The sequence below is a fragment of the Rosa chinensis genome, chromosome 4 (genome assembly GCF_002994745.2).
Source record: "Rosa chinensis cultivar Old Blush chromosome 4, RchiOBHm-V2, whole genome shotgun sequence".
NCBI classification, from domain to species: domain Eukaryota; kingdom Viridiplantae; phylum Streptophyta; class Magnoliopsida; order Rosales; family Rosaceae; genus Rosa; species Rosa chinensis.
This window is the reverse complement of record NC_037091.1, coordinates 65,314,893-65,341,385: the sequence shown is the minus strand read 5'-3', so window position 1 is coordinate 65,341,385 and position 26,493 is coordinate 65,314,893. Positions and strand designations below refer to the sequence as shown.

The window sequence follows — 26,493 nt, the reverse complement described above, 5'->3', positions numbered from 1 at the left end:
ACCTGTGTTCAATGTGAGCATAACCTGTAAATGGAGCTTGAAAACATGTTTAGAGAACGAGAGAATAGATGAAGAAAGGGATCTGAAGACTGGTATTGTTGCTCAGGAGATCTCTTAATAGAGGTAGGAAACATTGTTCCCGTAGTGAGAGTGTAACTCATTCATAAAATTTTATTCTGTCATATGGAAAAGCAAGAACTCATGTAGCAAGACACCTCTCAATAACTCCCAGACCAGACGATCTTAGGGTACTAAACATAACAAGGATGCTCGATAGAGAGGGTCTCGAGTTGCTGCCTGTATTTTCACCATTTGAGTTCATAGATTACCTAACTAACTCGTTTCCAACAAACCCTGGAAAGTTCAACACAACCAGGACCTGATTACTTTGAGAGGAGGTCAACAATTATCCATTCTCGTTTCTTATAAATCCTAGAAAGTTCACCATAACTAGGACTTGATTACTTTGAGAAGAGGGACATGAAACATTTGAGCATTTGAGTCAAATCGATGCTTCACCTATAACCTCTAAACAAGAAACATGTAACATGCCACCATGTACAGTTTGTGCAAAGAAAGTCGCACTGATTAAGGTGCTAAGCGAAAGTACACACGCAATGTCTAGAATAAGGCATGGTCATAAATGATACAAAACAGAAAACATGTTCAATCCCCTAAGGACAGTGGTCAAAGTGCACTAAGTTCATAATTTTCTCACGAAGGGTTGGACAGCCAGTAGGATGCCTCAATACTTTGAACATATTCCAATTGCATTCCTCAAAAACTCAAACCCAGCTGTGTCAAGTGGCTTGGTGAATAGATCAGCAAGTTGACTATCTGTGGGGACAAAGCTCAACTTAAGAAGTTTTTGTTCAACTAAATCTCTAGTGAAGTGATATCTGAGATCAATGTGCTTAGTTCTAGAGTGTTAAAGAGGATTCTTGGTGATATTTATAGCACTTGTGTTGTCACAGAAGATGGACAACTTACCTTGAGAAAACCCATAATCCTTGAGCATTTGCTTCATCCAAAGCATTTGAGTACAACAGCTGCCAGCAGCAACATATTCAGCCTCAGCAGTAGACAAAGAAATACAATTTTTTTTCTTGTTGTGGGTTGTTTCCGACAAAGAAACAGTTGCCAGAAGTGCTTTTTCTATCCTTCAAATTTCCTCCCCAGTCAGCATCCGAGTACCCTGCAACTTCCATATTAGTATCAAAGGTATAGAAGATACCACAACTGACTGTACCTTAAATGTATCGGATGATCCTTTTGACAGCATCCAGGTGTGATTCCTTGGGATTAGCTTGGAAACGAGCACACACTCCCACACTATAGGAGATATCGGGTCTACTTGTAGTGAGATACAGTAAAATGCCAATCATGCTTCTATAGAGTGTGGGATCAACTATTTTTCCATCATGATCGTCACTCAACTTTGCAGTGGTGCTCGTGGGATTGTTCACTACTTTCTTCGAGTCAAGGCCAAATTTCTTAACGAGGTTCTCAGCATACTTGGTTTGGGAAAGAAATAGACCTGTATCAAGTTGTTTTACTTGCAACCCAGGAAAAAAGGTTAGTTCACCACACATGCTCATTTCAAATTCACTTTCCTTGACAGATTGGAATTCCTTGACAAGATATTTAGATGTAGAACCAAAAACAATGTCATCAACATACACTTGGGCAATGATAATATCATTTTTACTTGTTTTACAAATAAAGTTTTATCAATTGACTCTCTAGTATAACCTTTTCCCACAAGATGAGTATAAAGCCTCTCATACCAGGCTTGAGGAGCCTGCTTTAGACCATATAAGACTTTCTTGAGTCGGTAGACATGGTTCAAGTTATATGGATCTTTGAAACCTGGAGGTTGTTCCACATAAACCTCTTCCTGCAGAACCCCGTTCAGGAAGACAGTTTTGACATCCATTTGAAACAGTTTGAACCTGAGATGACATGCTACAGACAAGAGTAGTCTCACAGATTCTAATCTAGCAACAGGAGCAAAAGTTTCATCAAAATCAAGACCTTCAACCTGAGAGTACCCCTGAGCTACTAGCCTAGCTTTATTTCTAATCACATTCCCTTTTTTATCACTTTTGTTTCTGAAAATCCACTTGGTTCCTATGACATTGCAATTACTAGGTCGAGGTACCAAGTACCACACATCATTTCTAGTGAATTGATTCAGCTCTTCCTGCATAGCGCTAATCCAGTGATCATCTACTAAAGCTTCTTTAATATTTTTTGGTTCAACTAAGGACACGAAACCAAAATGGAATATGACATTCATGCTCAAAAGATTTTCAATAATAAAACACAGTAATGCGTTTCCTTGACTCACCTCATCCTGACTTACCTGTGCTGCAGCTTGTCTTCTTGTAGTCAGTCCATCAGTTATGTTGCCAACGATGTCTTGACTGGAATGATCCTTTTGAACTTGCTTGAACCCTCTTCTCGTGGTTGGAGCTGGTTCAAAAATGCTATCAGTGATCTCCTCTTCATCAGTTTGATCCTCATTTCTTGATATTTGTGGGACCGAGGTTGAGGTGGATGAAGTATCTGCAAATGATTCTTCCTGTTTCATACATTGATCATCAATAGAGACATTTATGGATTCCATAACAACTCGAGTTCGTTTGTTATAGACTCTATAAGCCCTATTGTTCACAGAATAACCTAGAAAAATACCATCATCACTTCTTGCATCAAACTTACCAATATGCTCTCTATCTCGTAAAATGTAGCAGGGACTTCCAAAGACATGAAAGTGTCCTACATTTGTCTTCTTACCTTTCCACAGCTCGTAAGCGGTTTGATTAGTACCTGGTCTTAGAAAGACTCTATTGATTGTATAACATGCAGTACTGATAGCCTCAGCCCAAAAGTTTGTACTTAGACCAGCATCATGCAGCATAACTCGAGCCATATCAAGTAGTACTCTATTTTTCCTTTCCACAATGCCATTTTGCTGAGGAGTAATTGGAGCTGAGAACTCATGTGACACACCAAGCTTATGGAAATAGTTAGCAAAGGCAGCATTTTTAAATTCAGTACCATTATCTGACCTTACTCTAACTATGCTAGTATTGAATGACTTCTTTTCTATTATCAATTTTTTACTCAGGTTCTTAAAAGACTCAAAGGTTCCAGTCTTGTCTTTTAAGAAATTGATCCATATGTATCATGAAAAATCATCCACAATTACTAGCATATAGCTCTTACCTCCAATACTTTCAATTTGAGCGGGTCCCATCAAATCCATGTGTAACAGTTCCAATATTTTTGTGGTTGTTGCTGAGTTCACCACCTTGTCAGGTGCCTTAGTTTGCTTTCCAATTTTGCAGTCGCCGCATATCTTATCAGTTTTGCCATTTAGATTTGGAAAGCCTCTAACACATTGCTTGGAAGATAACTTCAGCAGGTCCTGATAGTTCATATGTCCCATTCTTCTATGCCATAGCTCAAAAGTCTCCTTTGTGGATCTTACAGACATACATGACTGTAAGCTGAAAGATTCATTAGCTCGAATATGATAACAGTTATCAAAAGATCTCTTACCTCCCATGATACCTTCTCCTTTCTGATTCAGCACCAAACATCTCTGTTTGTTAAACCATACATCTTCATAGTCATCAGCCAAATGGCTGACACTAACTAGATTTGCAGTTAAACCTTCAACATATAACACATTTTTTAGGTTAGGTATACGTGCAGTGTTAACTGTGCCTCGAGCTAGAATACTTGCTTTTTGTCCATCTCCAAAAGTGACTGAACCAGTTATGTTTTCCTCTTCAAAGGAGACAAACCAAGCTTTGTCTCCAGTCATATGTCTAGAGCAACCACTGTCAACATACCAAAAATCTCGTCGCTTGTCAGCTAGGGCGGTTAGAGCTACCAGGCATGTGGCCTCAATATGAGTAGTTTGCTGAACTGTACTTGCACGAGTCAAAAGACATGGATTATCAGTTTCATTAGCAAAAGCTAGAAGACATTTACTTGCATTTTTCTTGTTCCAGACAGATTTTCCTCTTCCAGTTTGGAAGTCTTTCTTAGAGAACATTTCAGTTAGATTATTAATGAGTTTCTTCTGTTCTCTAAGTTCATACTGTAACGATTCAACAATACATTTTTCCTGAGAAACCTATGAATTTAACAGTCTTACATTACACCTAGGTCTAATATGGCCTATCTTACCACAGTGATGACAAGTTGGAATAAAAGTTCTAGAGTTTAAATACCTGTTTTGACCAGTGGAAGTCTCTTGGTCAACTTTTACCTGTCGAGTAAACGTTGGCGGATCTTCCTTTAAAATTGTGACGTCATCATCAACGGAAGCTTCTTCCTTATCCACAAGTGGTCTTGATGCTCTTACGAACTTTGTACCCTTGGAATCCTCTCCAGTGTATCCCAGTCCACTAGTGTCATGAGGGAATTTTCCTGACCTAAGTAATTTAGACATTGCGCCAGAGCTGACCTCAAATTTTGTGAACTTTTCTTGAGTAGATCTTAACTCATCCTGCAATGACTCATTTTTAGCCAACAAATCCAGATTTAAAGTTTGTTGTCCCCTAACATCTAGCTCAAGCATTTTGATCCTATTTAAGCACTTAGCCTTTTCAGCCTTCCAAGTTGAAGAACCTTGGTCACCTTGCAAGTCTGCCAACTCATTCATAAGTCTGCTTCTTTCCAGTTCCCACACAAATTGTGACGTTTCTAACATGTGCTCCATCTTTTCTTTCTCAGCCCTTAGAAATTCAATTTCCTTCTCCAGACTCAAGTTTTTAATTAACGTTGCCTTCGAGGCCTTGTAGAGTTGTTTGCAGCGGATATTTGTTTCATCATCAGAAAAGGCCTCATCACTCTCAGAGTCAGGTAGAAGTGACGATACAAAGGCCACATTTTCCACTTTTTGAGATTCATCATCGCTCTACGTTGAAAGAAGAGATTTGTTGTTGCCATTCCCTTGCTTCCTATTACCACATTCAGTGGAGATATGACCGCAGCCACCACATTCGTAGCACTTGGTTTTCCCTGAATGAGTTCCCTTGAAGCCTCATTTCCCACTCTTGCCATTGTAGTCACTACTGCAGTTATAGGAATTTTTCCTGGGGACATTAGGATTCCTAGAAGAGTTCTTGCTTTTGAGGAATATTTTAAATTCCTTTGTCAATAGAGCAAGATCTAGTGTTTCTTTTTCCTGTTCTACTCCTTTCACTGCCTTGAAAGCAACACTCTTATTTTTCTTCTCAGGTTTCAACCTCATCTCATAGGTTTTGAGATTCCCAATAAACTCATCAAAGGGATATACATCAATGTCAAATGAATCCTTAATACTGGTAACCTTGGAATGAAACTTTTCAGGCAAGGCTCTTAGTATTTTCTTGACCAGTTTGTCATCCTCAAACGGTGTTCCCAAGCTACGACACTGACCAACAATTTTCAGAATTCTACCATGAAAATCGTCTACTGTCTCATCGTCCCCCATAGTCATGGTTTCAAACTCATAGATCAAACTTTGCAATGTTTGAGCTCGTACCTTTTTGTTGCCTTCATAGGTTGTCTGAAGGAGATCCCATGCCTGCTTGGTAGTATCACAGTGACTAATCCTCAGTTTTTCTCGTTCAGATAGAGCTGTGAAGATACTATTTTTTGCCTTGAAATCCGCTTGAAGATCACGTACCTCTTCATCTGTCCAATCCTTCCTTGGCTTTGGAATGCTTGTGGAGGATCCTTCACTTTTGCTTGAAACCACCGGTGTCTTCCATCCGTTTTCAGCAATGTTCCATACATGCTCGTCTTGTGCAAAGAGGTAGGATTTCATGTAGATCTTCCACTGCATGTACTTTGCGTGTACTTTTCACAACCCCTATCAAACCATGGAGGACTGTTGACAGATCCTCCTGCAGCTCTATCACGTGAATGTTCCATCTTCCCTGGGATCACTAGAAAGTTTTAGAACCCGGTCTGATGCCAAATGAAAATACCAGATAGAACAAACTGTTTAAGGTGATGTATGTATATAGCTCAACTGAAATTGCTTTATGAATAAGAAATGCACTTTAAAGCCAACACAACAATTGCTAACGCAGTGTAAACCTCTCCACTGAGGAAACTTCACTGCGTGGCTTGTGACATAGCCAACATGAGAAAATAAATCCACTATGAATCAATGTGTTTACAGTAAACAAGTAGTGATGTTCATAACAATCACATTCACTAGCAACACAACTAACTTGATTTACAACTGATCTAACTTTTTTTTCAATCAACACAATATCTAAACAAGTCTATCTTCCAATCATCCTTGATATCAACGTCCCACTAATCTTGAGACTAAGGTATGCAAATGAACACAGTATGCAAGGAGAATGAATAATATGCAAAGAGAGTTTTTGCAAAAACGATTTGTGATAACTTAAGCACCAAAGAGAATACTACACAAATACTCCAAAAAACTCTAACCTTAGAATCAGTTTCAAAACCTTTTATAGAGGAGCAAGACTCCCCCTCAATCAAACCTCTGTATCAAATCCAATAAGATAAGGAAAGGTTTAAAAACTGATTTCAATAAACAATTAATACTTTCTAACTGTATGCAAACTCGATCTCTATCTGATATACATATTAAAAACCTTTTGATGTAGATATGTATATCAAATCAATTTAACCAATATGCATATCAATTTTAAATCGTGTAAAATGATATGAAATGAATACCACCTTTAACTCAAGATCAGTGAAAGTGATTCTCCTTGATTTTCTCTTCATGTTCTGCACGTTTCTTTATTCTTCCTTGGACCACTGAGAATGTTGGAGAAGTCCTCTCCTGGTCTTGTGCAACTTCTGATTTCCTAGTGACTTTGGGAATTTGTGTGTGTTGAATGAGAATAGCCCAACATACTTACAATCCTCCTCACAATTCCTTATGGCGTTGGAAGCTTGGAACAATATTCTGTCGATCAAGAACGAATGAGTCTCGACTGGAACCTGCAGGCCACATAGTGCGTCGGAAATGGACTTCATGGCAGCACCATTAACATCATAATCTTCGTCGTAATAGAACTCGATTGTGGCTTCGTCCTCTTCCACACTCCAATTCTTTGCTGTTAATAACATATCAACATCTAAATCCATGGTAGCATTAGGTCGCTGCACCTTGAATCGTCTAATGATGGCCTTGATATGCATCAAGAACTTGGTGCATGACAAGTCGTTGCTTTGATCAGGTTCTGTAACTCCGAGAACCTAGCATTGCAGTAAGTGTCTCCCACAACTTCCCAGCGCTCTTCCATGACCATTGTCGATTCTTAGAAGAAGAAGACTGAAAATGTAAATGATCAAGATCACACACGCATAAAAACTTAGAAATAGAACTGGAGCACAACAAGAGATCCTGGAACTGCGGAAATAGGAGAGAGTTTCAATACATACAGTGCTGGTTTACGTAGTTCAAATATTTGTTAATTTGAATGAGAGATATGCATCATTATTCTTTTGTTTGAATAAAAAGATATGTATCAATCTTCAAATTTGTTTGAATAAGAGATAATGATACATCCTTTGTTTTAATAAGAGATAAAGATATGTCTGATTTTGTTAAATTGATCCAAATTTGTCTAATTACCTAATATGTTATCTAAACAAGAAAGTAATGAATATTTTAGTTTTGACATTTGAGAGCAATATGATAGCGATTAAATTAAATTTCGTTTTTGATTAGAAGAGAGAATAAATTCCATTGATAGTGAAAAACTTACAAGCTAGAAAGAAGGGTAATAGGGTATGCAAAGAGAGACTTGCAGACTATTTGTCTGTTGGACCTTAACTCCGGTAATTGATCAAACCCTTTGTATAGAATTTATGAAGGAGTACAGTTTGAATTCAGACCCCTTTGGATATAGCAAAGAAGTTTCCCTTCATATGTATATTGTCCATTTGATTCACACAACTTTCATGGTATGTTGTTTTCATTTCATTTGTGCTTGTGTTGCAAAGAAGTTTCCCTTCATATTTATATTGTCCATTTGATTCACACAACTTTCATGGTATGTTGTTTTCATTTCATTTGTGCTTGTGTGTATAAATATATAGATGCGCACAACGCACGTGTATAATAGTTCTAAACTGAAGTGTATGTTGTCAAAAAGTTTATTTTTATTAAAAGCTAAAATGTAGGAGGAAATTAATTATTAAACTTTTGAGTCACAGACTTGACAGAATTATTAGTTATGCTAATAGTTAGATATTTGGCACATTTTAATGACAAAATTAAAACATCTCTACTCATAAAACAATAAAATTGGAATTGCAGTTTTGTTCTTATAGTTTGAGTTGGAAGTTCTATCCTTGACAAATAATAGTAATTGTGTGGTGTAAAGGTGCATAGTGAAATTCTAATGGATGGGATCGTGCATCCAATTTTACATATAAAATTCAATTTATTGTACAACTAGGTAAATCTGAAAAATTCGGTTTCAAAACTAGTGATATATATGTTTGATCAAATGAGGCTAATTGTGTCTAATTGAAATAACTAAGGCGTGAAAACTAACTGATGTTTAACTGATAATTAAGCCCATTGAGTTTGTACTGAAAATGTGAAAAGAGAGAATTCAAGGAAATGATTAAGGCACAATAATAATTAACAATACATAAGTATACAGAATTACAGATATACTTGTTTCATCAATAGCCTAAGCCCTAAGGGATGTTTCGAGTTTGGTGACTTGGTCATAGCCAGTGGTGGATTTAGGATCTGAAAATGGGATGGGCTAAGTATTCATGTGTCTCTTCGGGCGAAGCCTAAATTTTTTTTTTTTTTTTAGTACAATTATGCATACGTGTGAGAATGCAGGAGCGGGGAGATAAGAACCTGAGAGTTCAAGTGTTCAACGATGAAATTTAGTCTAGAATTTAGGCCTTTTTGGGAAGAAGAAGAAGACAAAGAAAGAGAGTGTGTGATGGACGAAGAGAATGAGAGAGCCAAAGAGGAGTTTGACTTCGATAACTCAGGAGTTCGCTGGGGGGAGGGGGGGCTTCGTCAAACAAACATACATACAAATAAAAAATATACATCATATATATAGTTTTTTTTTTTTTTTTCAACCCAAATGTCTGAGGAGGCTTGAGTCCTCTCACCCTTATACCTAGATCCGCCCCTGGTTATAGCAGGACCCTGCTTGTAAAATTTATGAATAAGCATGTTTCCCACCAAACCCTTTATTGATACTATGACATGGTCACACGAGTGACAAAGATAAAATGAGAAGCCAACACGTACACTCAATCTCATCTCCTCTCCTCTCCATCTAGGCACAGAAGACAGCGACGAGAGCAAGGAATCCAACCACCAGTGACGGATATGTGAAGCTGCTTGAGTTGGGGGACGGCGTCGGGGCCATATCAGGCATTGGGGGCATACCGGGCATTGGGGGCATGTCGAGCTTTGGCGCCGCCCTCTCTGTCACGACTTTTGGTATTGGCCTCATGCCTTTTGTGACTTTCATGTTTTTATGTATTGGCCGCATGCCGAGCGCGGGGGTGGTACCAGGCATTGGGGGCATGTCGAGCTTCGGCGCCATCAGTGTCACGACTTTTGGTATTGGCCTCATGCCTTCTGTGACTTTCAACCCTTTCAAGGCTTTTATTTCATGTACCGGCCTCACTCCTTGCATGTTTCGAGGTACGGGCCGCTGGCCTTCTCCAACAGCTGCACAAACCATGATCAGGACGGCGAAACACGCCGCAAGTAACATCGCCGATGTGATCTGAGAAGCCATGTCTAGTGTCGATGATGCCTTTGACAACACAAAGATAATCTCTCTCTTTACTTGTAGCTAGCTACATGATCTGCACGGTTGGCTCATGTTATATATAATATGGTGCATACCCTAATCGGTCGGTCCAAGAAGTTCCTTGTTCGTTATCAGCAACATGTGGACAATGCCAGTTACAGTATCATGGCAAAAAAGGACTTTTTATTCCCATTTCCCCTCAGCATGATCGAAGTTTCAGTTGTAAAACTTGTAATTAGTGTTTGTACTCTCTGCGGCCGGCCGACGCTGGGTGCGCCAATCAAATTCTCGGGTGCCCATACAAGTCGGGACGGGAACAGGCCCAATTCAAAGACCTGTATATTTCTGGGCCTCAAAGGCAAAATAGCCCAAAAAAATGCAAGGCCCAATTGATCCTTCCAGCTCTCCCTGGAGTTTTGGACAGAGTGGAGGACTGGAGGTAGTTGATAGACGTTCTGCTTGATAACGCCAACCAGCAAATTCCAGAAACCCCGCCGCTGCACCAAACCTTCATCGCCGTTAATCCGTACATTACCGTTTCGTTGCCGGAACCCTATGCTCTTCTAATGGGCTCCACTTCCGCCATCTCTCTCTGCTCTCATCCCAAGGTACTCTGTTTCTATCTCCCTCTCTCTAACCGTTTTTGCTTCAAGAATTGGAATTTGAATCCTGCTATTCGGTTTCTCAGTTTCAATTGAGGCGGGGATTCGACTCCGACGGCTCCAGGAGTGACCTGTTTGGCCTTCCGGCGCGCAGCGTTTATGTACCGCCGGTCGTTCCGCTGAGGAGGAGATGCTCGGTGGTGAAAGCTGACGGCGGCGGTTCGAGAAAGCCGGCGAGCTCCCGGAGAGTATATAGGGAGTCTCAGAGCGCCAGCTCTGTTGCTGCTCCGGTCAAGCAGCTCGCTTCTTTCGCAGTTCCGGCGGCTTCCTTCTTCGCTGTGACTTTCGGTACTGGTTTTTGATCTCGAATTCCGAAATGTTTGTTCTTTAATAACTGCGAGATGGAAATTACATTTGTTAGGTTTGAAGATTGAGCATGAGTAGCAGTTGTGCTGTATATGTAGCAATTTTGTTGTGAGTGTATAAGAAATTTGGCATTGTCTGTTTAGATTGGTAAGCACTAATTTGTGTTTTCAGCTGACAGTTTTGTGGAAGCTGGTGGAGAAGCTTCTTGTTCCGAAGAAGGGGAGGATGACTTCGTCTGTACAGAGCAAAGCGCCTGAACAAGGAATGAAGTGGGCATTTTCGGCTGGCACGAATTTGTTGTCAGGTCTTGGTGCAAAGATTGAGAGAGAGTCCAAGCTGAAGCTCAATGATTTTGCCAAGGAACTTAGGTCATTCAGTAGTGTGGATTTGTCAGGTAGATATGCTTCACTATCATGCTTATCTACATTTTCAGGCTTTTAAGAAAATACTGGCTGAATGTTGGTGTTCTACAGTGCTATGCCACTTAGGTGATAAGATGTGATGCATAAGATTACTTATTCATATGAATTTCTTATTGATACCAACTTTATTGACGTTTCTCATATGTTTTTATTATGCAATTTCTCTCTCGTCCCTCATTCTTTTTAATATTGTCACCTGATTGTAATTTTTTTTTTCCCTTTCTTTCTTTCTCTTGGATGGCCAGCTCGAATACAAATTTAATGTTTCATCTCCCAAAACAACTATAAATACTAATTGGTATTTTGGCGACACTTTATTTTGACCCTTAATTATTTTGTCTGGCAGGGCGTAACTTTGGAGATGAAGGATTATTTTTCCTTTCTGAGAGTCTGGGTTACAATCAGGTTTTAGTTTTTTTACTCAACTAGTTCCGCTCTGTAGTCCTATTGTATATAATTTTGTTGATCTCATTGATTTGTGAATTAGTGTACGTTTGGACCGTAACAGATGCAATGCATGCAGTCCAATTCCCTTTATGATTTTGTAGTATATTTACGGTTTGTGCTTATATTATATGTCAGACTGCTGAAGAAGTAAGTTTTGCTGCAAACGGAATAACTGCTACTGGAATAAAAGCCTTTGATGGTGTTCTTCAATGTAACATCATGTTGAAGACTCTTAATCTCTCTGGGAATGCTATTGGAGATGATGGAGTAAAGGTCTGTCCAAACTCCTCCCTGGATAGATTTTTTATTGCTTGATATTATCAACTCAGAGCTAAATGTTTTGTGATATTCTTTTGTTCACAGTGCCTCTGTGATATATTGGTGAACAATAATGGCATTCAAAAGCTGCAGCTAAACAGTACTGACGTAGGGGATGAGGTTAGCTTACTTCTTGCATGAAAATTAGTGCCCTGATGACAAGATTCATGAGTTTTCAGCTGTAAGAGGAGAGACTTTCCATCAAAATATGCTTAACTTGTTGCTTGCTTTATTGTTCAGGGTGCAAAGGCTATTGCAGAATTGTTGAAGACAAATTCTAGCTTGCGTGTTCTTGAGCTTAACAACAATATGATTGACTACTCTGTAAGGAATTGCGTCTAGAGATTGTAGCCTTAAATGAAATTAACCACAGTTGAGTAACTGATTCTTGTTATGATTTTTTTATTTGGAAATGGAGGTAGGGATTTACAAGTCTTGCTGGGGCCCTTCTTGAGAACAATACAATACGGAACTTGCATTTAAAGTTGGTGAAATCTCCTCCTTTTTGTCTTACTCATATTTATCTGGTTTATATTCACCAGTTGTTGTGGTATATCTGGCTATGCCTTTATTTAACATTCTAAGTTAAGAATTTTATACTCGCAGCACTTAACTTTTGTTCTTTCTGAAATTTTCTGTATGTTCTATCTATGTTAAAGTGGCAACTATGGTGGAGCCTTGGGCGCCAATGCTTTAGCTAAAGGACTTGAGGGGAACAAGTCTTTAAGGGTACCTGTCTCATTCTCTTCCACTCTGCTTGTTTCACGTTGGACAAATCACTCTATTAATTGCCCAGTTACTTTGGCAACGATATTTTATGCTGTACCTGTAAATATGTTGGTGCTTTTAAAAAATGAAGTTGCAACAGAAACAGAATGTTTCCCATTGTAAGATGTTTCAGATTAATAGCTATGGTATACATGCAGGAACTTCATTTACACGGAAATTCTATTGGAGATGAAGGAGTCAATGCTTTGATGTCAGGTTTAGCCTTACATAAAGGTCTGCACTTTGCCTGTCAATTGCCACTTTTGGTTAACAAACTTTCTCTGCAATTTATCTGATATGAGAATTTTCTTAGGTAAACTGACTCTTTTAGACATTGGCAACAACTCAATTAGTGCAAAAGGTGCTTTTCATGTTGGTGGATATATCAAAAAGACAAAGAGCTTGCTATGGTTGAACCTTTACATGAATGACATAGGGGATGAGGTAGAATTTTCAAGTTGTTAACTACTTCTGTTATGTACTTATATTAGCTCATATAGTCATATATTATTGTGTTCACTGTTCATTGTTAGTCAGTGGATATGGAGTATTTAGAATTTGGAATAGATTATATGAGGGATCAACACAACCATTTAAGTGTGTTTCTTCATTATAGGTTATTGTCTTGTATTAAACTTCTGCTCCTGCTATAACTGTTTAAATTTTGCTGGCCTATGACAACCTTAAATGGAATAGAGACAATTGATAGCCTAAATTTTAATATCTGCACTTTCTATCTTAGGTCATTGTGAGATGAGACACACCATGTAATTCAAATGCCTCAATCCTGAAACCCCAGAGTTTTATAACATAAAAAATTTCCATTCTTCACTGGTGTGAATTTGGTTAATTTGTAGGGAGCTGGACACATTGCAGATGCTTTGAAGCAAAACCGGACAATAACAACCATAGACTTGGTGAGAAAAGCGTGCTTGTGCATTACCTTATGCAGCTGCTTTAAATTATTTATTTTTCAAAGAGTTCCTTAATATACTATTTATGAAAGTTTGGGGGTCATTCTTACAGGGGGGAAATAACATCCATGCCGAGGGAGTGACTGCATTAGCTGAAGCGTTGAAAGATAATTCTGTTATTACATTTGTAAGTCTTTCTTCGTTTTACCTGTTCTTTTTATTTTTATATATGAATCTAACAACATACAATTCTCTCCCATCTCTGTTACTCTCTCAGTTGGAAGTTGGTTATAATCCCATTGGACCAGATGGAGTGAAGGCTTTATCTGAAGTTCTCAAGTTTAATGGAAACATAGAAACCCTTAAGCTTGGCTGGTGCCAGGTAATTTTTAGTTTTGAACGCATGCTTATCTGTTTTTGGATCTGGGTTTTTCGGTATATATTTGAAACTTGAAAGGATCTTATAACAATGTATTATGAAATCTACTGCAGATTGGAGCAAAGGGTGCCGAGTTCATTGCAGATATGTTGAAATATAATACTACTATACGTGTTCTGGACTTACGGGCAAATGGACTACGCAATGAAGTTAGTTTTCTGTAGATAATAACTGTCTTTATATATAAGCTATTTGATTACTCATATCTTCTGTACTTTTTTTTTTAAACTTGAAATGTACAGGGTGCATCCTGCCTGGCTCGCAGTTTAAAAGTGGTTAATGAAGCTTTAACTTCATTAGATTTAGGGTTCAATGAAATTAGGGTATGCATCGACTCTGTACTCTGATTTCTTTTTCACATGTTAGTTGTATCTTGCCCCATTTGATAATGGTATTGTATTCAGGATGACGGGGCGTTTGCAATTTCTCAAGCCCTAAAGGCTAATGAAGATGTGACAGTCTCATCTCTGAACCTTTCAAGTAACTTCCTCACCAAATTTGGGCAGGTACATCCTCTTCTAGGAGGTTTTACGGGTATACATTTTTGGTTTCTATCTAATTTTTGCTCGTGTCTTGATGAACTTTTGCATCATGCAGAGTGCTTTGACAGATGCAAGAGACCATGTGTATGAGATGAGTGAAAAGGAAATCAACATATTTTTCTAGAAGGCTTTACTTGTTAGACTAGAAATGTGGATCGTAAGCTCGAAACAATACCGTTCTTTTGGTTCATTCTTTTCCCAGGAAGCCATCTTTAAGAACTCCAAACTTTTTGAGTTCTTATCGAGTTCCGCAAGTGAGGAACATTTGGAAATTTTGACATCCAGAGATCATAGTTAGTGTCGCCAGTAATAGGTATCATTCCGAGGAGTTTTCTATTTTCTGTATGATGGTGGTGGGGGTGGACTTTCACTAGAATTCAAATAAGTTTACAATCTCAGAGGAAGTTTTGTAAGGATTTAGTGTCACATTCTTATGAAGTTTACGAACATTATGCGAGATTGCGGATACCATTTTTGGCACTATATACATGCCTTTGGTTTCTAATACAAATTATAGTTTCACATCAGTTTCGGTGTATCTGCTACTAGAGAAAATCCATGCAGATATTACCTAAAGATTTGGAGTGAAGTGCTTGATTCGTGGCTTTTCTTTAGAAACAACATTGATGTCGTGGCTGGCCGCAGCGTATATTATATTATGGGTAGCCATTGACTCACTCTAATGTATGTATATGTGTCTCGCACTAATCAATTTCTGGTGAGGTTGCGTTGCCTTAATACAAGTAGTGTAGGCAGTATAGACAAATATCGTTTCAATTTTCGTGCTCTAGGATTGAGCCATGGGTCACATGACTCGCACTTCTTGTACCAGGATTTAGACACCTTGAAATTGCAACTGAAAGTTGCAGAGCGAGCTTATTAGTTGCACCAATTGTTATGGACAGCTACCCTGCATAGACAGGACATATTCCGTGCGGTTATAGACTCACAGTCTTGGAGGTTTGGAATTACTACCGAATTATGTTTACTTACTTGGAATGAGAGGGAATGATTATGGGGTAAATTTATTCCTGCGTTTACTAACACATAAAGGAATTGGAATGATTCCAGGTAAAAGTATTCTTGCGTTTACTAACACAAGAAAGAATTGGAATGAGTGTAGGTCACACCTCCTTATCAGGAATTGATTCCTGAATACTCAGGAATTTGATTACGAAGGGGGGAGATGGGTTTAGGAATCAACTCCTCCGGAATCAATACCGATTCATTTCTTCTCCCATTCCAGTTATCTCTGATTCATGATTATTTCCATTCCAAGTAAATAAACGTACCATAATGTATCAATACATTAATGAATCTCAATCTTACTCTATGCGGTTGTAGATTTGAATTTTAGAGGTTTTAGAATCATTACCAAAATTAATGTAGTGATACATTAATGAACTATAGACGAATCCGATTGTCGTCTATTTAGGATTGATGAAGTCAGAGGCTTCCAGCTCAAGATAATGCTTGCTCGTGCCTACTTCACCTTTAACGAGGACAGAAAAATACGAGGATGACGTTTCTCACTCATCCATTCCTCTTCTATATGGGCATATCTCCCTCCAACTGTTGTAGAGCTGGCCTCTGCTACATTCTCAGTATTCATTTCACTCCACAGCTTCTCTCTCAACCTCAACCAATTCACTAAGACCCGTAATAGCTGTCGTAACCAAATTGACCTTGTATTTACATATTCGACTCTGCTTGCTGAGTGACCAATATGTCGTCATCAAATCCAGAAAGCAACAAATACATAGGTCTTCATTAGTAATCCTTTGTCCCATGTTGGTGCTCATGGTTATGGCATGGCCGTTACCCCACAATGCAGCTCGGAAATTTATACCCGCTGTGAGCAATTACTGCATTCATGATGGGGCAATATAGTAACTCTACTAAAGTAAAACAGCTATATAAACCAGAGAGAAGTACTCATTGTGGTTCAAGGCTTCAAGCTACCCACAACCCCTGTTGCAGACACACTTTTTGAGTTTTGACCAGCAGAGAGTAGTAGTGCTGCCACTACTAAATGGCGTCACGTTTGCTTCTTGTCGTGGCGGTTTTGGTCTTCTGCATAGCACAGGTTTCAGCTGATGCCAAGGTGGAAGACCATGAAACCAAGGTTCAATCACCACTACATTCTTTCTTCTTTTGGTTTTGCTCCGTTTCGAAGTTGAGTTAGCTTATCAACTATTTGTTAATTTTTCAGGCGGTGGTGAAAGGACCTAACAGAAGACTGTTACCATATCTGAGTACGTTCCTTTTGAACTTTTTATTATAGTCTTATAGAGAGCAAAATCACGCCAAGGTGTTAGATGAAATGACTCTAGTTTTATGTTTGATTTTTTTTTTTTTTTTGCAGACTGTGAAGGGCTATGTAAGGCTCGTTGCAGCTTGCACTCGAGGCCAAATAGGTGCAACAGGGCATGTGGAACTTGCTGTGTAAGGTGCAAGTGTGTTCCTCCGGGCACCGCGGGCAATAGAGAGGTCTGTGGATCATGCTATACTGATATGACCACTCATGGCAACCGCCTCAAGTGCCCTTAAAACCACTGGCTCTCCGTGTTTCAAAATATCCGGGAAAGAGAGGAGAAATCAACATGGGAATCACAAAGTAATTTAAACTTTTAAGTCGAATGTTGTTGTTTTGTATTCTTGTTTCGCTTCTCATATGTGGATTTTTAGTTTCCTCAAAATACCGTGCTATTCGGGTTAATGAACTACTTGTTAATTAGATTTTGCAAGTTGTTTGTTGTATATGTGGTATCGACCATCTCAACGACTTGAAGTTGAGGTGAACAATAAGCCACAAACAGAAGACAATTAAGCTAACTTCACCAGCATAAAAATGAAAACAGAGGGTTCTGCTGCTTCTGCAAGCCTAATCCAACTGAAGTGAACTTGATCACAGGGCAAATGATTTTATTATACTTGATCACAGTGTCATCGTCTTTATGTATATAAATGACACATTTTTATGAAATGCACTGAAAGTGTTTCCCACAGACTCATTTTTAAGTCGAGCGAATAACCTCTCATGCATTCCAAACCCAAATTTTTCCAGTTCCACTGACTGCCATTTGACATTGTTCTTCTTCTTTCAAATCCCAAACAACAAGATCATGGATACCGGAGCCACACCAACGCCCAAGCCATGTCCATACTTGTACAGCCGGACTCATCCTCGATAAACACCTAAGCAATCAGTCCTCAAAGTTCAATTAAATGAAAGTGATGGTGATGATCAGTTGATCACCATTAGTACTGGTACTGTTCTTGTTGTTGATCTTGAACGGATCCAACCAAGCAAACAACCTTCAGTAGACCAATATAGCATCCCGTTGCTAACAAAAAGCTGGAATAACTGATGCCCTCATATCGAAGGCCTCGTGGATATGATACAACCGACTGTTAGGACCCAATTATGTGATCAACCAAGCCTAAGTGTACGTATATCGAGGCCCAGAATAGCTCTTTTGGCTGTGAAAGCCCATATTAGGTCCAATTATGTAAAACGATGTCGTCTATGCTCACTATATAGCTGAAGTCCAGCTGCATTGTAAAAAACCAATCTGAGAATTGAATTGAATTTTCCTTTTGCTTTTCTATTTCCTTTGTTTTCCATTTCTCTTAGGGTTAGGAACCTAACAACTGGTATTAGAGCTCCAAATCATGGGGCCGAGGAGAGTGGAGATCCACCACAATATTCATCAACATCGCCGCGTCCACCTGACCTAAGTAATTTGAGAATGAAGCTCCAAATTGAGATAGACGAGACAACGGCGGGATTTCGTGAACTTCAGAGAGCGATGCATGGTGTCAATGGCAACGGAACAGACTTTATTCCAGTCTGAGATATTAAACGAGTTGAGACAACTGAGATTGGGGCCAACTGCTCAGGTGATTGAGCCTTCGGTGCTTCAAATCGATTCTCAGTCAACTTCTCCATTATCGATCATATCTCCGTCAATGACTCAACCTATCTCTTCAGTGCTGCAATTCGAGACCATGGATTTTTACAGACCACAACAACAGCAGTACATGAGGCCGTTATCGCCGCCACCACCAGCACCGGCCATTTCGGATCCCTGCCACTACCAACAGCAAGGCGCGTGGTACTTGAATTAGTACCAGTACCATTCATTACAGTCCTCGTCGCCTCCGCAACATTGGGGTCGGCCACCTCACGCCAACCACCTACCTCCCCCGCTGGGCTCTTTTCCTCCGCCACTGCCTACTCCTTATTATGCTCACCATTACTACCCTCATTCTCTTCCTCACGGATCTCCTCAGTCTTATCAGCCTCAGCAGCTCAATCGGGAATTGGGAGCTCAGAAGTCGGGATCTGGGTTGGCTGAGATGGGCCCGGAGATCAACTCGTTTCGCTCACCGGGTGCTTCTCCGATTATGACGACAGGCTCCGTTCAAGTGCAAGCTAATGGCTGTTTGAGCACGATGGGTGAATATGAAATTAAAGGCATTGAGGTTCCAATAGGTGTGAGCTTGGAGAATGGATTTGATCAACTTAGCCGTGATGTTGAATTACAATCCAAGTATGACAAAGTGTCTGTTGCTGAGTCGGGGAATTTGGAGTAGAAAATTGATGTTGCTGGTGCTGATGAAGTCGATTTACAGGAGAGAGAGGAAAAAGAACTTGAAATTGAAGATAGTGAAGATGATGATGAAATTAAGGACGATGAAAGGGAAAATGACAGCATGATATTTGGGAACTATGTAGCTGCTAAACAATTCTTGGAAGAGTTGGAACGAAAATCGGGTATTGGTTCTTACTCAGGTGCAGTGAGTTATGGTGACCGTTATCTGAGCTATGGTGATGATTCTCAAAAAGTTGATAGGCAAATTGTGTCAGGCTCAGATAAAGAAGTGAATACTAATGAACAAGGGGGTGCCAAAGGGTTATTTGATTCTGTTGCATTGGCAGCTCTTCTGAAAATAGCAACAATTGCCGTTGTATTAGATGGTAACAAATTGGAGAATCAAGTACCACCACTTGTCCTTTATGTTATTCCTCAAATGCATGCTAATTTTGTTAACCCCAATTTTCAGCCGATTACATCAGTGCAAATCAACTATGCCTTACCTAAGTGTTGTAGGTATGGAAAGGATATTGGTAAATGTTCTGTGGTGAATGTTCTTAATGCATTGTGTGTAAGGCTTAAGCATTACATTGAGGGTTCAAAGAATATTAGCAACCACGTATTGCAACTATGCTTCTCTGGATTTGATAAGAAGGTTCGTGATAAAGGTAGTACTCTCTTAACAGATGAACCTTTTATGGAGTACTTTGCAGGGACAATGTCATCTGGTAATAGCTTGAAATTTACCTTTTCACAAATAATGACTTTGATTGAATTATGGAGTTATGGATATGTTGAGAAAAATAAATTATGGTTTACCAAAATTTCAGTGATTAGTTTTGGAAATGGATGCTTAGATTTCCACCATGATCATGGGCTTATCTCTAGTGGCATTGAATTTAATAGTTTCTTGGTGAGTAAAAATGATGGTTGCATAGTTGTTCTTTACCAGAACATGAATGAAGAAGATGATATGGAAGAGATTGAATTGCCTCCTGAAGTTTGTGACTTGTTTAATGGGGATTGGATTTTCGAACCTGTGACTCATCCTTTGTATAAAGAAGACGAATGTGAGTTCTTGACAGCCCAAGTGACTTGTATGATGAATGGAAGAAGAAACTCTATGTATCAACATTGGAGATGGCAGCCCAGAGATTGTAATCTTCCAAAGTTCAATGCAAGATTGTTGCTAGAGAAACTTAGAAACAAGAGGCTCGTGTTTGTGGGGGACTCATTGAATAGAAACCAACGGGAATCAATAATATGTTTTGCTCAGTCTGTAATTTCTCCTGGGAGAAAGAGCTTGGTGACGAATGGATCTCTCTCTGTTTTCAGAATTGAGAATTATAATACTACAGTAAAGTTTAAGTGGGAGATAAAAGGGTCTGGGAATTTGCTTATGTTGGCTCATCCTCGACATGTGAAGCTTCTTATGAATGATATTGAAGTGGTGCACAAAGGAATTAAGCCATTTTTTTGAAAGACTTGGGCATTTTATTGGATGATGGTAATGGAATTTTTTATCTGGTTTTTGTGAAAACTGATAAATCAACTCCACACATGGAATTGGTGTTTGAGAAGGAAAACGGCTATATGGTTATTGGCTATGATATTACTGCTGAGAAGGCTAATGTGAATATTGTTAGGGTGCATGTGAAGAAGGCCTTTGATGAAAAATGGGTGGCAGAAATTACAACGAAAATTGTCATGGTTATGACAATTGCAAGGCTTTACATCACTACCCATACCAAAGTGATCGTTGGAGTTTGTAAGACTATGCAACTTTCTAAATATGAGATCAGAAACTCAGGTGATTTATTTGCTGATGAACTTGCTAGACATTTTCCTCATATTAAGTCTACATCAAATCCTTTGAGGTATTGTTCTTCTTCAGCTATCTCAGCTATCTCAATTGTTGCTACTCTTCTTTATGTGGCATTACATATGTGTGTTACTGCTCCTGGTGTGATGAGGACTATAGAAAAAGCACAACATGATGAATTTGGTGAGAGAGCTAAGAAGAAGCAACTTGACATTGTTTTGGGATTAGATGAGAAGAAGCTATATTTAATAATATCGCTGCAATATGAAATTTCTATGGTGGGTGGAGAATTTACAAGCGATATACTTTGCTTGCAATTCTTGCTGGACTTGATAAGAAAAATGTTGCGGACTTGGACATGGGAGAATACAGAATCTTTGCAGACTCAAATGATTGTCATTAGTTTTCCTTGTTTCTACATGGTGATAATTACAATTGATGATGCTCTGGAATTCTCAAGCAGGGACAAAGAATTGATCAAGGCAAATTCTACATACGAGTGTTTGACTGGAGCAAGGGTTCATTTTCATCTACATGTTTATTGGTTTATCACTTGTTCAAAGCTCATTTTTCATGTCCAATTATATTCAAAACTACTTGGTTTGATGTGTCTTCTAGCTGAATTTCAAGAGACAAGGGGTTTTTAAAAAGAACGATGTGCTGTCATTATGTGGTTTAGAGCTCTTTCAAGTTTCTGATAGGAGTACAAAGTGTGACGTTTTTAATATGTATTTTCCCTCATTTGGCTAAGTTATTCTCTTAAAATTACGAACTATAACATAGTTCTGTTTTTAGCCTTTAGGTACTTCAAGGACTGAAATGGAGAAAAGAGGCGAAAAAGAGCAAAAATGAGTATAAATAAAGGATAAGTCATTTTAGAAACTTTCCTATTTCATTTTAGGAAATATTTCCTATTTTGTTTTAGGGAACTTTCTTCATTTGAACTTTCTTATTTCTGATTTTCTTGTTTTAAAGAGAGTCCATCCCATTGAGAACTCTTGAATGATGAAATCAAGGAAACATGAAGGATAAGATGAAACACAAAAATAAGGAGGAATTCAAGGAGTTTTATTCACATAAATTCTTCTTATTTCCTGGAGATAAAAGGGGAGTGTTATATTCAATATTTATCCTAATCATCTTAAGGATTAAATTATGTTTAGTCCTTGTACTTTGCCTCCAAAATCGTTTCAGTCCCTGACATTTCAATTTAATCCAAAAACTCCATAACCTCTCAATTTTCCTCTAATAAGTCCATTCCGTCCAAATATTCCGTTAATTGGCTGACGTGGCAGATAACTAGACGCCAACTCAGCGCCACGTAAGTATGCTGGATGTTAAAATGTCGAGAATAACCCTAGCCTCTCCTTTTAATTTTTTTCTTACCTCCTTCTTCTTCTTCACACCCAACCACCCTAAAACCACCACCGAGCTGCCTATTCATCTTCTTCTTCGTCCTTACCTTCAATTCAATCCCAAAAACTTCAAAATCTCAACAAAATCTAACTACCCAAAAACAAAAATAAAAAACCTTCCCCCTCCTTCGTTACTCGTTTCTGATCGGCGAACAAGGAAGGCCCTAAAATAGGTCATCATTGACATCGACCATGACTTAACCGTGAGCGGCACCGGGGCCCAATAAACTTATCAAACTTCTTCTACTTCTTCTTGAAGCTCCCCTGCGTCGCAAACACATTTGTGCTGTTCAGCACCACCGACTTGTCCTTCCTGCTCCCGCCTCTTGCCATTTCCTTCTCCCTGCTCAGCCTTATCCTAACACTTGAGGCTTTGCAATTGAAAATGAGAGAGAGATAGCTAGTGAAAATCGGTGCCAGTGCCAGGTCGAGGCGAGTGACCCGGCGAGGAGTGGCGGCTTCTTGGAGTCCCGGACTGGAAATGGAATGAGCTGCTGGGCTAGACGGCGTTAGGCTCGGCCTAATCTGAATTGAGCGCGTCTTCTAATTCGAATTGAGGGGTGTCTTGGACGGCGGTGAGGGATATGATTTGTGCTCTAGGTCTTCGGGTTGGGCGGCAGAGGACCCGGAAAGGATCACACTCCTTCTCCTCCTCCTCGCGTTATTGCCACCGCCTGTTTCACTCTCCTTGTTGAAAAGGTCTCATCTTTCTCTTCTGGGTTCCTCAATTCATATATGATTTCCTTGTGCCTTGTTTGATTTTTAAGTTATGTATTGTTAATTGGCTTATTGGGTAGGTGAATTTAGCTCCCTTGATCATCTGTGATAATTTCAGATTCGTTGTAGTTTTGTTGCAACTGGGGGCTTATGATATTGGAGGATTACATGTTTATGGGATTTTAACCGTATTGGAATGTGTATAATAAGAGCAGCGATTTAGGGGAAGAACCTAATGTTGATGAATTGGGAGCTTGGATTATGGTTTTGAGGTTAACTACAATGCTGGGGCATTAGAAATGAGGAGTTGAGAGGCAATGGCTTGGAGAAGTGGGTCTGGGGATGGTGTGGTGGAGGGTAGGTGGTGAGATTGGGTGTTGTGACAGCTTGAGTAGGAGGAGGTGCAGCAACAAGTGATGGTGGTGGTGAGAAGGTGGTTTTGGTGGTGGTGACCTTGAAACTGCTCTCAGCGAGTCCTTGAATGTCAAAGAAGTTGGAGGATCATTAAATGACTAATCCGAGGAAGTATTTGGATGGTAAGCTTGGTGGTGGTGGTTACGGTGGTAGTGGCGGTGGATTTTGATGTGAAGAAAAGCAAAAAAAAAAAAAAAAAGAATGAGGGAAAATGCAGGGGGTATATTGGATAATTTACAGCTTACGTGGCATGCAAACTGCTGAGTTGGAGTGACTTCGAGTGCCACGTCAGCAAGTTGACGGCCCAAATTGACGGAATGCTAACGGAGTGTACCGATTAAATGGAAATTGTGACGTTAGGGACTTTTCAGATTAACTGAGAATGTCAGGGACTGAAACGAAAAAAATGGTCATAGTACATGGACTAAACATAATTTAATCCTTATCTTAATTATCATATTTCCTATTGATTATGACACTAATTAATTTCTTATTTTTCTTGATTATGGGAGTTGTTGTGAGCACAAATCTTGCAAGAAGAAATTAGTGCAATTCAAAGGAGAGGAATAATTGATGTATCTGGTCACTATTCAAGGAATATAGCATGAGTCATTAAGGGGAAAAGAGATAAGAAAATTCAAGACTCTGTCATGAGAAAATCAAGGAAATTTGGAGGAGAAATCACCTCTAGATGATTAGTCATGATTGCATCACAAGAGAGGAGGATTCCACTATAAATAGCAACAATTCTTGACTCCAAAATCATCACTTCTTCACACAAAATTCAGTTCATTAGCCTAGCTCTCTTCTCTCCAAAACCCTCTCCAAAATTCAGAAAAAAACCTCTTGTCGTGAAGAGCTTTAGGACTTCTCCAAGGCTGTTCGTGTTCTTGAAGGCCTAGCCCTGTGTTCTCTTGACGTTCTCCAAGCTTCCTTGAAGATCAAAAAGTGTAATACATGGCCTTTATTTCTGTTTTCGTACTCTTTAGTATTGAATTTCAGATTTTGATTATGAACTTTGTTATTGGAGTTGGATTTTTGTTAAGAACGAGTTTATGTTAGTAATTTTCATATTCATTTCTTTATGTTCTTGAGTTGTTTATGATATCTCTACAATCTAATTTCGTGCCATATTTTATATATTTAAGCATATGATTTTGGTTGAACAATGATGTTAATCTGCAGGTTAATAAAGCCAAATTTGTGTTCTAACTCACCTAATCGTTTTAGGGCAGAAATTGAAGTGTTAAAGGCTATGTACAATGGTCGAGATTATATGCTACATGTTTCGTGCGTTTGTAACTTCTTATGGATGCATACATGTTTGAATTCAGAATTCTAATTGCACTTAATGATTCATATTTAATGTTGACGGATGCTCTTCAGTATTAACGTGATGTTTTATATGAAATATTCTAAGTTATGGACTTTTCCTAACTTAGGAGATTAAAAAGAAGAATTAAAGTGGTACTTGATCTCTTCAGACTTGTACTTCGAATTCATTTCTGATATTTAGTGTTGGCACGATTTTAGGTTGTATAGATTGAAATAACTCGTTGCATGTTGATATGGTTTGAAAATTCTTATTTGAGTGTGAAGAAGTCAATCATTGTAGATAGGTTTATTTGTTTTGTTTTTACTTTAAGTAGATTAGGAACCAAATTTCAAAACCCCCATTTTATTCTTTTATTTGTTAATTGACCTTTTTGTGTAGTTGTACCATACAATCCCCAGACTAAACGATCCCTGCTTATCCTATACTAACAACTATATTTTGCAGGATTAAATTGTGAGGCTATTTTAGCCGCATTAGTTTCAAAGAAGATAGGGTACTACCAATACAAGATGTGATTGTATTTGGAGTGGAAGCAACAATTGGTAACACATTCTAGGGAGGAGAGGTAAAGGGTGTCAATCGTACAAGGAGTATACACATGTGGATTGCAGTGATTTGCAACGAAACAATGCAGGATGGTTATGAGATTCAAAAATTCTAGGTTGTGATCTTGGCTTTGTGTTGGGGTAGCAGTATATTTCTTAAACTTGAGGTCAAGTTTCAATTGAAGAGGGGTGGTGTTGTTAGGACCCAATTCTGTGATCAACCAAGCCCAAGTGTATGTCGAGGCCCAGAATAGCTCTTTTGGCTGTGAAAGTCCATTCTAGGTCCAATTATGTAAAACGATGTCGTCTATGCTCACTATATAGCTGGAGTCCAGCTGCATTGTAAAAAACCAATCTGAGAATTGAATTAAATTTTCCTTTTGCTTTTCTATTTCCTTTGTTTTCCATTTCTCTTACGGTTAGAACCCTAACACCGACTCTCTCCATTCACATGTCTCACTAGAGAAGACCTGAATATTGAATTTGAAACAAGGTTTCCTTACCGGAGGAGGAATTATCACAACCTTGCACCTATACTCGACAGTATCATTCATATGATAAAAGTCGTCTTAGCAATATTGGGCTCAAGCTTGTGTCATGTACAGAGCAATAATGCAAAAGCCTCTTACTGCCATATTAATTTTCTTTCTTTTAGAAAAGAAGTTCCACAAATTGACTCTGTGTATGTGTCTTGTTCCACATCCCAAAAACGGAGATAAATAAATATTAGGTGCAAATTGTTTCAAACTATTAGGCCAGGGAAAGTGAGGAATCATAGGAAATAAATAAATTATGAGAAAATCTAAGCAGTTTCAAAGCCAAAATGGAAGACGAGAGCTAGCTAGCTAACCTATAGTAGCAGCAAAAAAAAAAAAAAAACTACTGCAAGTCTATTAGGAAAATAATTCATCATACTGAGCTCTGTGGAAGTCTGGGAACTGGTGTAGGCCACCGTGATAGCACTAATTGGTAACCAGAACCAACAAAAGACGTTTTAGGCATCTTCGACCAGCTACCTGTTC

General features: G+C 38.9%; 2 protein-coding genes across 3 annotated transcripts; both read left to right on the top strand.

Moving 5' to 3' along the window:
• Positions 1-10,228: 10,228 nt before the first annotated feature.
• On the top strand, positions 10,229-15,148 carry LOC112198352 (NLR family CARD domain-containing protein 3). 2 transcript variants are annotated; one of them, XM_024339457.2, is made up of 18 exons: positions 10,229-10,411; positions 10,492-10,753; positions 10,950-11,165; positions 11,540-11,598; positions 11,776-11,913; positions 12,004-12,078; positions 12,199-12,282; positions 12,381-12,442; positions 12,618-12,687; positions 12,885-12,960; positions 13,040-13,170; positions 13,584-13,643; positions 13,753-13,827; positions 13,918-14,022; positions 14,133-14,228; positions 14,322-14,402; positions 14,484-14,585; positions 14,677-15,148. In XM_024339457.2, the coding sequence occupies exons 1-18, from the start codon at positions 10,370-10,372 to the stop codon at positions 14,743-14,745; spliced, it is 1,803 nt and encodes a 600-aa protein (XP_024195225.1). In that variant the 5' UTR covers positions 10,229-10,369; the 3' UTR covers positions 14,746-15,148. The 2 variants fall into 2 exon arrangements, with proteins under 2 accessions (XP_024195225.1, XP_024195226.1); XM_024339458.1 differs by lacking the exon at positions 10,229-10,411 and having other exon boundaries at positions 10,612-10,753; positions 10,943-11,165.
• A 154-nt stretch (positions 15,149-15,302) lies between these two features.
• On the top strand, positions 15,303-17,466 carry LOC112198353 (snakin-2). The gene is made up of 3 exons (XM_024339459.2): positions 15,303-16,746; positions 16,834-16,876; positions 16,987-17,466. Exons 1-3 carry the CDS (start codon positions 16,654-16,656, stop codon positions 17,169-17,171), a joined length of 321 nt encoding a protein of 106 aa, XP_024195227.1. The 5' UTR covers positions 15,303-16,653; the 3' UTR covers positions 17,172-17,466.
• Positions 17,467-26,493: the final 9,027 nt, after the last annotated feature.